The sequence below is a fragment of the Felis catus genome, chromosome D1 (assembly GCF_018350175.1).
Source record: "Felis catus isolate Fca126 chromosome D1, F.catus_Fca126_mat1.0, whole genome shotgun sequence".
Taxonomy (NCBI): Eukaryota; Metazoa; Chordata; class Mammalia; order Carnivora; family Felidae; genus Felis; species Felis catus.
The window spans coordinates 70,226,198-70,238,748 of record NC_058377.1 but is presented as its reverse complement, the minus strand read 5'-3'; the positions used below and the strand labels follow the sequence as shown (position 1 = coordinate 70,238,748).

The 12,551-nt window shown below is 50.9% G+C and overlaps 1 protein-coding gene across 6 annotated transcripts in view; it reads right to left on the bottom strand.

Annotated features, from left to right (window-relative positions):
• Positions 1 to 3,343, bottom strand: part of SPON1 (spondin 1) — a 261,400-nt gene extending 258,057 nt beyond the window's left edge. For all 6 annotated transcript variants that reach the window (XM_023239596.2, XM_045038988.1, XM_045038989.1 and 3 more), the window contains exon 1: positions 2,874 to 3,343. In XM_023239596.2, the coding sequence (XP_023095364.1) occupies positions 2,874 to 3,111 (238 nt within the window). In that variant the 5' untranslated portion in view covers positions 3,112 to 3,343. The remainder of the gene's footprint in view (positions 1 to 2,873) is intronic.
• Positions 3,344 to 12,551: the final 9,208 nt, after the last annotated feature.

Here is a 12,551-nt window from a genome sequence, read left to right as displayed (position 1 = left end):
CCATCATAATCCAGTGTAGAACATCTAAAGGAGATACTGGGGTGGGGGACATAGAGAGCAGAAGCTATTCAGGGATGAACTGGAATTGTGGGGATAAAGATTCCAGGCAGGAAAACAAGCCATTGATTCCAAGGCTTGTGAGGGGGCCTCAAGAAAAAAATAAAAGAAGCAAGCAGAACACCAGGGGAATGTTAACTTCCACGGCCCTAAGTCAATACCCTGAACAGAATGCATTAGATTTACCTTTAACATGATTATTCTAAGAGAGTATAAGCCAACAGAAAATGTCACAAACTAGGCCAGCGCCCTCTTCCTAACTTTGAGTGGCGGAACCAGGTTTGCTAATCTCAGGGTATTTACTCAGAAGGCCGGGAGCACGGTTTCCGTAATATCTTCCTTCCATGATCTCTTAGCCACCAGAAGGGAGAAATGGGGATTGCCGGCCAACAGTCTGAGTGGGGGTGTCACAGTCTGAAAGTCTAATGTGTAGGCTGGAACCACCTGTAGGGTAAAAGTCTAGAGCTCTCTCTCTCCCCTAGTCTCGGTTCTCACCTACTGGCCATGGACACTCTGGAAGCAGGAGCCTCTGTGTTCTGGTGAATACCAGGGGCCCCTCCTCCCCAGTGCTGGGGTACCTGCAGCCAGTGCTCAGGCCATCAGGGAGGATTTGTATGGGAAGAAACGGCTGGTAGGACACTTGGTGTGGCCCCAGACGTGCCTAAATCATCTAAAAATATCTTCTTGGCCTCACAGTAAGAACAATCTTAGGTGAGGCTCCCAGTATGGAGAAATCATTCATTCACTCATTCCATTAATTCACGAGGACTCAGCCACCATTCACTAGTAGACTGAATTAGAGTGCTGAGAACACCACTTTTAAACACACACACACACACACACCACACACACACACACACACACCAAAAACAAATGACTAGGCAGGAACATCCCTCCGTTATTAAACCAATAAGGGCCTCATATCCAACTCAAACTAACACGTATTGGGGACCTCAGGCACACTCCTCTTTGTCAACTCACGTATTCGCTACAACCACCACAGAGGCTGGACAAACAGCTACTTACACCGCTGGGAAATAAGCTCAGAGAAATGAAAGGACTTGCACAAGGTCACACAGCTACTAAAACCAAGCCCATCTTACTCTAAAGCCGCCTCCGTCCCTGCCACGTGGAGCTTGGGCTGTTTCCCCAGGGAACCCGGATCCTCGGTTTTGGTGAGGCCTCCCTCAAGAGACCAAGAGGGTTCCGCCCGCCTTCCTCCGGTCCACGGAGAGGACTGGCTGTTCCCAGCCCCTCAGAAAAGCTGTGGCCACACCCGCAGCCCCTCCACCCCGCCCGCTCCCTCCCGGGCTGGGCCGGGGGTTCCTTCCCCGCGCTGTACCGAGGGTCCCGCGGGCCGGTGCGCGGGGGTCAGAGGGGCTCCTCGCCACGCGCTGAGCGCGGCCACGTGCGGGGGGCGCCGGGAAGCCAGATGGATAAAGTCGGGGACACGATCCCGGGAAACCGCGAGAAGCGTTCTGAGATGGGTAGCCCCTGCTTACGGTGGCCTGCGTGGCCCTGGCGCCCGCTGACAGTGGCCCAAACTTTCTCCAGTGTTCTCCAACCGCTTCCTCCCGCAGCCTCTGGGAACCCGGAAGGCGGGGATGCAAGGGCGGCGGCTGCGGGCCCACCAGCTGCCCCCCAAGACCCTCTCTTCCCTGCTGGGCACCAGAGCTGACTTACGGAGGCGCGGGGGAACACGCACCCCGCCACTCCCCGCCCGTGGGACCCCAGGTGAGACCCGGCGGGCTTCCTTCCCTGCCCTAGGTCCTGTCTCCCAACTGGAGAACGGCAGCTTCTACGCCGGGAAAAGATGTCTGGGGAGACGATCCGCCGCGGAGAGAGGCGGTGGGCCGTGGGGATGGAGTCAGGGGTCTTCAGGTCTGCGCGGGTCGAGCGGCGCTCCTGCCCAGGAGGCGCTCACCTGCCGGGACATTCCCTCCCCGCACTCCCTAAAGCCAGCGCTCCGCGGAGGAGCTTAGGCGCGACATCCCCGCGGCGTGGAGCCTCGGGGTGGCTGGAGCAAGGGTCCCCGGCCTCCAGGGAGCAGGCCTCGGGAATGTGAGCTTCCCTTTCCGACTTCACCGGGTTTCGCTTCCCTCTCCGAACCCACCCACAGCTCCTTGGAGGCCCGTTCCATTGGTAGCCTGTCCTAAAAATCCACACTCTTCTCCCCCGCCTGGGACCATCGGAGAATAATTTGGAGTTCTTTCCGGGGACCCTTACGAAAGCTTCAGACTCTTCCTCCCCTCCTCCCCGTGCCCCACGACCAGTCAAGGGAGAAGTCCCTTTTCCTGAAGGCATTTGTCCAAGGAAGCGGCAGTGACCACCCCGCCTGGGGCCCGTCTGGGAGAAGCTGGTATCCTCCCCTTCAGGGATGGGAGAGGGGAAAGCCAGTTCCCCCACCTTGCCTGGGATCCGACTGGGAGACACCAGGCTTCCCTCCGCTCCAGCGGCGGATCTGGAGGAAGGCGGGTTTTCACTGCTCTCCCGGAGCGGGCCGGGGGAGAAGCCAGGTTCCCTCCCAGCCAGGCTGGCGTGGCGCGTCGCTCAGCTGCAGCCCACGCCCGGGAACCGCGCGTCGGAGATGGGGCTGCCCAGCCTGGCTACGACCCCCGCGACGGCCCCGGACGCTGGCCCGGGAGCGGCGCGGAGCTCGCGGCGAGAGGGGCTGAGGGCAGCCAGGACACAGGGCCCTCGCCGGGCTGTACCGGCTCCGTGCGCCCCGGGACCGTGCGCCCTCCTCCGGCACCGCGCGGTCGGCGCCCTTCCGGGGGCCGGGTCCCGCGCCCCTTGCTCCACGCCGGGCCACTTACCACGGTAGCTGATTCCCGGCTTGTAGAAGTCGGGGTCGCCCTCCACGCGGAGGCTGAACTCGGTGTAGCCCTCGCGCCGCGTCCCCTGGGCGCGCAGGATGCGGCTGCAGTAGCCCTCCGACTTGGGCACTTTGTCCAGTGTCTCGTCGGAGAAGGCCAGCGCCGCGGCCAGGGGCAGTGCCAGGGCCAGCAGCGCTGGACTCCGGCTCAGCCTCAGGGGCGCCGGGGACAGCCTCATCCTCGCGGGCGTCCAACTTTGTGCCGCTGCCGCCGGCCCTCGCCACGCGACTCCTGCCCGAAGGGGTCCCCGTGGAAGCGAGACCAGGCGGAGCCCGGGAGGGGAGCGGGAGCTCGGAGCCGGCGCTGGCGACCGGGAGACCGTGCGGGTCTCGGCTTGGCGGCTGCCGAGCTGCGCCGCGCTGAGCTGAGCTGAGCGAGCAGAGCCGCGCGAGGAAGGGAGGGCGGCGGCGGAGGGGGAGGAGGGCGGGCTGATTTTGCCCAGATCCCCGAGCGCAGCGCTGTTTTGTTTCCGAGCTGGCGATTAGCGGCGCGGCGGTGTTGATTTTGCGACGCTAGATTCCCAGGGTCTGGCGAGGATATCATAAGGCACAGGGACACTGCGGGATCTGTCCCGCCACCAGGAAGGCTGCTGCCCCAACCCCAGCTACACCTTTGCACCCTGCGGAGTAGAGGGCTCCCAGGAGAGAAAGACGGCAAACTAACTTTTGTTGCGCACCTACTTTGTGCCTACCAATATGCTGGGTGGCTGGCTCAGGGTATCTGCTCATCTGCTACGCTCTCCCTGCACACGACAAACGTGACAGTAATTTCACTCATTTTACAGATGAGCAAACTGAGGCCTGCAGCCGACCAATTAAGGCGGGGTTGGATGCCACGACTGACTCTACTGCTCTTTTGGAACAGGTCGGACTGGAGGATGAGAAAGGAGCCGCATGACTCATCCAACTGCGCCCAGTAGGCACAGCGCCTACGGCCTGTAATATTTTTGGAGACTCCTGAAAATATTTTCTTTAAAATCAGAAGGAAAAAACATTTAGGGCTAATAAAATGTTATATATAATATCAATGTATTTCTATTTACACCTACACAGTCATAAAATATAACGTTTACTGTTGTTTTATGAAGGAAGGAGACCCCAAGGACAGAAATGCCTAAGGCCCAGGAAAGTCCTCATCTAGGCCTAGAAAGGAGTTTCAAATGGTTCAAAGAAAAGCCTGTGTTTTCTTGGCTTAGATTTTTGTCCCCGGTGACTGATTTTTAGAGAGGAACTGAGCCTGAGGCACCAGGAAAAGGCCCAGGTGCAGGAATCTCTCCCAGTGTTTCCCTGGAGACAAATTGGAATCAAACCTTAGTTGTGTCATTCACCCGATGTGAGATGTTGGCGAGTTATTTTGTCTCTCCAACCTTGAGTTTCTCGCTCTGGAGGGTGTGTGTGTGCCTACAGGCTAATACACCCTTCCTGTAGGGGGTGCTAGAGTCCAAAGAAATGTCCCATATAAAGCACCTGGTAGGGGCGCGTAGGTGGCTGAGTCGGTTGAATGTAGGACTTCGGCTCAGGTCATGATCTCACAGTTCATGGATTCAAGCCCCATGTTGGGCTAGACAGCTCAGAGCCTGGAGCCTTCTTCAGATTCTGTGTCTCCTTCTCTCTCTCTGCCCTTCCCCCTCTCGCACTCTGACTCCCTCTCTCAAAAATGAATAAACGTTAAAAAAAAAATTTAAAACACCTGGCCTAGCCTTCAGTCTCCCCCCGCCCCCAACTCCATATAACACACCCACCTCCTCCAGGGGTAGGTCTGGGCTGGTCCTGGGTACCACAGAAGGAAGACCAGACCCACCTGGGAGATGCCTTAAGCCCGCTGCCTCCCCTCACTGTGTGCAAGCATCCCTCCACAGGTGCTTTCGGAAGTTTTGGTTACCTCTCCTCCTCTCCCCGGGAAGTCAACACATCTTAACAGCCTACACTTAAAAAGCAATCTCCTTTGCTTTCCAGGTCAGGTTTTTCTCTTTGACATCACTAACAAACAGCCCAGGGGAACCATCTGCATTGGAGGTCTCCATGCCTCCCGCACCTGCCCACTCACTTCTCAGTCCTCGTCCTGGGACTCCCACTGCCATTATTAACTGGGCACCTTCTCTCAGAAGTCACCCAAGAGTGCCCCCTTGCTGAAGCCAATTATGCTCTTTTCTCAGCCCTGGCCTTCCCTGACCCCCAACAACACCTGATCCAGCTGGCTAGCCCTCCTTTACAGAGGTGCTGCTCAGATTCACGTCTGTGTCCTGAGCGAACTATCTCCCGTATCACCAGCTCAGAGCTCATGCTAGATTCCATGGTGCATAGTCTAAGTCATCCAGCATCCTTTTGTTGAGTGTAGATATGAGGCCAAGTCTGTGCTGAGCAGCGGGCATCACAGGGAACAAACCTTCATTCATTCATTCATTCGTTCTTTCATGTCGAAGGCCGTCCATGTGTTCAGTGCTGGGACACGAGACAGACTTATTACCTGTCTTTGTGGATCTTACCATCCAGTGGGAAAAGCAAATATTAAATACACAGTTACAGAATCTTTTCAAAATGTGATTGTGATATATGCTACAAACAAAAAAAAGTGTTTTGTGAGATTTTATCTCAGAGGACAGGAATGAATATACAGAGATGAATAAAATGTGGCTTCTGTCTTTACAGATCTTACTGTATGTCCAATAACCCAAACATGTGCTCTTGAGTGTCTTTTCTTCTATATCAACATATTAAAATCCAACACGGCAGTGGACGGGGTAAGGAGCAGGAAGGGATGTAAGAGTTAATTTTTTATTAAACATTGACAAGAAAACCATGTCAGGTAGGAGGCCCATGTCCCCTCCCGCCTCATTTCCCAAATTAGGAGCCTATAAAATCACCTGTTGAGGCGCCACAGCTAAGAAAGGGAAAAGAAGCAAGATTCAAAACAGTCCTCACTGACACCAAAATGGGCTTCCTCCCACTTCGTGGCGTTGACCTCATCATCTGGGCCGACAGGCTCTCAGCAGCCCATCGTCAAGCTCCAATGCCACTACCCAAGTTAGATTTCCCCAACCCAACTCTGCCGTCACGTCAGACCCCTGTTCTCCCCCCCACACGTCCGATCCATCACCGAGTTTCATCTTCTAACTACCTCTTGAATCTGGCCACTTCTCTCCGTCTCCTCTGCCACCACACCAGTCCGAGTTGCCTCCATCTCTCGACCTCGTAATTGGGCTGCCCACGTCCGTTCCTATTCCCCTCCGATATGCTGTCTGCACTGAAGCCTGAAAGATCCTTTTGCAAATGCAGATTTGAATGTCAATCCCAAGGTTAAAATCCCTTTTCAGTGGCTTTTTGTGGCTCTCGGAACAAAGACCAGAATCTTCAGCATGACCTCCAATGCCCTCCTGAATCTACCACCCCTTTGGTCATGGGCTCCGGCCCCCAGGGCTTTTCAGTACTGGGAGCTTGTGCCTGTGCCATTCTCTCTGCCTGGCATCCAGTGCTCTGGAGTCTCTCCCACTCACCACCTTCCCCAGCCAACTCCTAAGCATCTCTCAGATCTCAGTGCAAAACTGCTTCCTCAGAGAAGTCCTTCCTGATTTCCTATTTATATGCCCCTCTTTATATGCTCTCCTGGAACCCGATATATTTGTCTCTTAATAGTCTTAAGGTTTATGATTCCATATTCATTTTTGTGTTTGACTTTACATTTTGTATTTATTCCATGTCTGACTCCATCACTAGATTCCAAGCTCTGTCAGGGCAGGGACTGTCTCTGGGGCTCACCGCCATATTCTCGATGTGCACCATGTTCTGTGAATAAAAGTCTTTAACAGGCTGCCAGTGCCCTCTGACTCAGCCCAAGTCCTTCAAGTGACCTTCAAGGCCTTCCATGATCTGGTTGTAGATCCCAGACTGAGCTCCCAGTGCTGCCCAACTGGATTCCCTGTGTCCCCCGCTTTCAGTCCTGCCTCGACACTTTGTCAATAGAGTCCCATCACCTAGAATGCCCTCCCCTCCTGTGACCCATTTAAATTCTCCTCTCCTCGATGGAATGAGATTGCACATTCTCTCCTCTGGACTTCGGTAGAACTTAGAGGAGAAAGTTTCTTATTTTGACTATTGTGTTCTGGTGGATTGTCACGAACTCTTTCGTGTGTCTGTGTCTCATCTCTTAGCAATGAATCCAGTTTACTTTCTATTTAATTTCCTGTTCAGATGTTTTGTTCTGTTGTAAAATACACTGGACTTCAAGAAATCTCTTTCCAGTTTCGTAGCCTAAGGCAGAGCTAATGTTAGTTGCTAAGGTGTTGCTAGGGAAAGTCATTTAGCCAGGGCAGATAATTAACTTTATCAGTGTGTGTGGGTAAGTCACAGAAAAGAAGAGCTGGGGGCCCTACTTATCCAAGGGAAAAAAAATTCCTTTGATTGGTAAGAGGTGAGATCAGCCTTTCCCCCCCCCCCCCCCTTTAAGAGAGAAGGGGAAAAGAAAGAGTTTCCAGATTAGTGTTTTTCTGAGTATGGCCATTGAAACACAAGCATTAGATGTTTGCCTCAAAAGCAGACTCCAAAATCCCACCCCAGACCTATTACATCTGCACTCTGAACAAATTCAAATCAAAGTTTAGGAAACCACTGTCTCAAGAGCTTGTAACGCAGACTTGAAATACAAGAGTTCTAGTCTGGCTTTCCCGCATTTGGGCTGTGTGAAGGAAGGTGAGTGCTCTTGGCGTCATAGGACCCATCTAAACTGATTTCAATGTACAAAATTGAAAATAGTAATACCCATTTTGCCCTCACCCCAGGGTTTATAGAAATACATGGGTAACTGAGGTAATAATCTGTAAACCTCAAAGTGATTTACACAAAAATTATTATCGTTAGTCTTATTCTATTAATTTAGAACAAGAATCCAGACATGTCTTTGTTTTTCTAACTCATAGAGTTATACTCAGAAGCTTTCACGGAAAGGGATTTCTAGAAGAAGAAAGTAGATAGACAATACTGGAAATTGAATCGCTCTGAATAATCTATTTGTAATCTTTCATGAGGAAAAGCTGTCTACCAGTGAGCCAGTAGGTTTTGAGACTAAGTTTTATTTATTTATTTTGAGAAAGAGAGAGAGAGTTCCAAGCAGGCTCCAAGTTCAGCACTGACAGTCGGGAGATCATGACCTGAGCTGACATCAAAAGTCTGAAGCTTAACCAACTGAGCCACCCAGGCATCCCAGACATGTGACTCTTGATCTCAGGGTCTTAAGTTCAAGCCCCACATTGCATGTAGAGCTTACTGTGAGGGGGAAAAAAAAAAGCAATTAATTAAAGAGATATTTATCCAGCACTTGCTGTGTTCCAGGCATTGGCCATAGCCAATAGGTAAGTACCCTATCTTTGGAATTCTGAAGCTGACTAGGTCCCTCCCACAACTCCACCCAAGGTATGAGCTTTCTTGTTCACTTGGTCTCTCCAATGCTTTGGTCCCCATTTAGTTCTACCCTTCCCTGTCCACACCCCCTCCCCCCCTTCCCCCCTCGCCCCACTCAGGAGCATTTCCCTACTTATTTCTCACTTATTTCTCACGTCCAGATCAACATTCTAAGATATCCTTCAAAAGTCCCTCTTACTCTAAAGCTCACAGCATCCCATTTATACTTCTTCATCCTCCGTCGTCCTACCCCCATCATCTAGAGCCTCCAGGTCATTCCCCTACAGATACAGAAAACTCTGCCACTGGTGTATGGGCTTCCTGCCCAGCCTAACGCATGTAGTCTTGGGAGACTAGAGAGTCTGAATGCCTGGCTGATATTTAGTCATCTGTCTAACCTCTTCTACTCTGATGAGCTTGGCTCTCTCCGTGTCAGCAGCCATCCCCGACAAAAACCTCCCTTTGGAGATCTGGATTCCCAGAAGCTCTCCATCATCCCACTTTTAGCTTTCCCATGTCCTCACCCCCATGACCCCTCTGTGTCATTAAGGGATACTATTGCTTACTCACTTCTGATTTTCCCAGCCCATCTTGTTGTCAATTCCTTTCCCACCCAGTCGGGACATCATGCTTAACCATTTTAACCACATCCTCACCAAGACTCTTCATTGGGTCATCTCTTTTACTTCTCTGCCTCCTCTCCAACTAACCCCCAAGCCCAGATCAACTGAGCAGAATTGTGGAGCTATCTCAGACTTCTGAGTTCTGCTGCCCCACCAATTGCCTTACTACAGACTCATGAATTCTGTTCTTAACCACGGTTTTTAAGTGGATTCCTAATCAGTTTCCTCTTCCATTCTTCACAGCCCCTTATCTCTTTCTTCTAGTCCTTACCGCCTTTACAAGCCTGCTGAATCACCCTGGTTACTCTCACTCTTTGCAGGAGCGAAATGGCAACCTGGTCTCTTATTTCACTCCCCGGAGAGAAGACATAACTTCCTCAGATCTCTGTCTCCTCTACCGTCAAACGAAATCGGCAAAACCCTAATTCACTTCTTGCCTCCAAGGAGGAAGGGTTTCGCTCTTTGATTCTTCAGAGGCTAATTCCCCACCTGTGTTCTTGTGCTCATTCCCTCCTGCCTTCTGCTAGGCGCTAATCTGGCCATGAACCGCCCTGCCTCTCGTGCTTCAGTCTCCCTTCCTGTTCACATCCTCAGCCTGTAGGCGCTGGTGAATCTCCCCCATCCTGGGCTGGGCCCGGGGAACGGTGGTGGGCGAGAGGTGCCCTGACAATGGACATTTCACTGATCTTCTCTCCCTCTCCAGCTGTTTTCTTAACTATGTGCTTCCGAGCCGTTTTTGTTGAAAGAGTTGCCCTCCCTTGCTGTATCACTGCTCCCTCAGTTTGTACTCATTTTTACATGCAGTGCAGTTTGGGATCAGCTCATATCTCTTTACTGACTGCTCCATCAGAGGTCACCTAAGACCTCCTACTTGCCATAGCCGTTGTCTGAATTAAAATAGACAAACGCCATCAGTAAGAGCCCTGTCATTGTACAGCTGGTTGGGAACTCACCAGTAAATGGAGCTAAAGAGAACGGCACAGTGGAAGCAGGTCTAAGGTGTAGGCCTAAGGTGTAGACCTGGTCCCAACAAGAGACCTCTCAGCCTTCCCGCTTTGGATTTATGGATGAGAGAGAGCCTCATGTCTGAAGGCAGGATGGCATGCAAGGTGCAGCTGTGGACAGCGCTCAAGAACAAGCCCTTGCAAGTCCAGCCATGCATGGAACCCAGACTCCGTCCACATTCCCGGGTGGCTTTCTTGCTATTAATCCAGCCACCAGGACCAAGCAGAGCCACCTTTTTGAAGTTTTGGAACTTCGTAGCTTAGACCACATGACCATGGCACACTACTGCCACCTGGTGATAGGGAGTAGAATATGCAGCGATACAAAATCGGGAACTCTCAAGGCTCTCGTAAGGTCACCTCCACGGGCCTATTTTAGAGTAGACTGTTTGCTCTTTGATAATAGAGTCTTCGGGTTTTCCACTGTGTTTAGAATAACGTGTCTGCATGAAGTAGATATTTGGTGAAGTTTTGTGAAATTTAATCCTTTCATTCAACAAACATTTATTGATTAACCAGGAGGAAGGTAGTACAAACATAAAAGATAATTCCTGATTTCAAGAAGCTGTGGAAACAGGCAGAGCAGGTATTTGTAGAACAAGGAATCGCACACACTATTAATGAAAGCACAGAGAAGGGAGTGACTAATTCTTATTGGGGTGAGGGCCCAGGAAAATGTTCTAGGCAGAGGGAAGAGCCAATGCAAAGGAAGAGATGTGTGAAAAAGCAGGATGTGTCCTTGGGATAATAAAGTGATCTTTTCAGTGGCACTGTATGCAGATAGATTGTCAGTGAGAGTCTGGGGCAAGGGCATATGCTAAGAGGCTTTAACAGCAGTCCATAGGAGGACCATGGGCTGAGGCTGGAGAAAGGATGACAAGGGAGGGCTGTTTAGGGTAAAGAGGACAGAGTGCATAGTGATGTGTAGGAGGGGAGAAAGGAGTCAGATGACTCTGAGGGTTCTCACCTGAGCCACGGGGTGGGAGATGTCATGGTGGTAACTGAGAGAATGAATTCAAGAAAAGAAGCCACCGTATGTGGGAATAGGGGGATGATATGAGATTATATATCTATTCAATTGTGGTTATGTCCCACTTAAGGGGTCTTTCAACAGTCTGTCTTGACAGTGGACTGCCCACAGCAAGAGGTAGCCAGCTCAGAAGCCAGATGGGAGCTGGGGGACAGAGACCCAGAGGATGGTAAGATCCTGTGCCCCAACCCTCCCTTTAAGACACCCTCAAAACTTAGCTCTCCTCTGTTGCTTTCTCTCTGCTTTGTGCTCTGATTTCCAAACCAAAAGACCAGTTTGATCAATGTGCCATTGCTAGAATGCTAATGGAAAAAAGAATAATCTGTGTCCCCTACCTGGCTCACCAGGTGACATATGTGGTTGTCATGGTGGCATCCTAGAGTGAGCCAAAGAAGTAGGATGTTAGACTGTGTAACCTGGAACGTATCTGTGGTCTTGGGGGGCTGCCAGGGCTTGTTGGTTGATGGCTCCTCTGCTCACACCCAACTAGAACTGGAAGGAGGCACTGAGAGAGGGAAAAAAAGAAGAAAATGGACCCACATCCTTTTCAGCTTGAGGCTATGAAGAAACGGAGGGAAAGAGACAGAGTAAAAAGAAGAGGAGGTCAAAGGAGAACACAGAAATGGCCAGAGGGGCACGTGAGTGGCTCAGTCGATTAAGTGTCTGACTCTTGATTTCAGCTCAGGTCATGATCTCATGGTTTGTGAGTTCAAGCTCCACCTCAGGTTCCGTGCTGATGGCGTGGAGCCTGCTTAGGATTCTCTCTCTCCCTCCCTCCCTCCCTCTCCGCCCCTTCCCCATTTGTGATCTCTCTTTCTCTCTCTCAAAAATAAATAAACTTAAAAAAAAAAAACCAAATGGCCAGAAAGTGTATTTAGTACAAAAAGGAATACATAGGAGAAACAAAGAAAGGACAGAGGAAAAGACGCTTCTCTCTTCCTATTACCATAATGAAGTGTCCATGTGCTACAGATAAAAAAAGGCATTCTTTGCCTTCTAATTAACTGTGGCCCAAGTTTTGCACCTCTCTCAATCTGGAAAATATAATTGCTGAAGCGTCAGATTTATGGATTGGGTTGTGACTTAAATAAGCGGCATCCAACTGTTACTTCGAACACACCCCCAAAGAGCTAGGACCTGGAAAAAAGAAAAGTCTCTAAGAACACAGTTCAGCCCCAAACTCATTTCTTTTGGAAAACTGGAAGCAAATTTATTGGTCTGGGTGTTAAGAGAAAGAATCAAACACATTTTATTTGTGCATTCCTTAAACAGTGACGAAATTAACAATACTGGGGGCTTTATTGTGTCTCCAAAGGATGGGAGGGCGTGCCTCCTGTCTACAAAGGGCTTGCAATAATCAGAGCGGACAGCCCTAGCCTGCTTCTCTGAGTGCGGCAGCGGTGGTCTAAGCGCTTCCCAGAAGTAGACTCATCTAATCCTCACAACAACCTGGGTAGTTTCATTTCTCCATTTTGCAGATGAACAACGCGAGGCATAGGGAGGTTAGGTGACTGGCTTGCCCAAGGTCACAGAATATTTGAAAGCCCATGCAGATCTATAAGAGACAT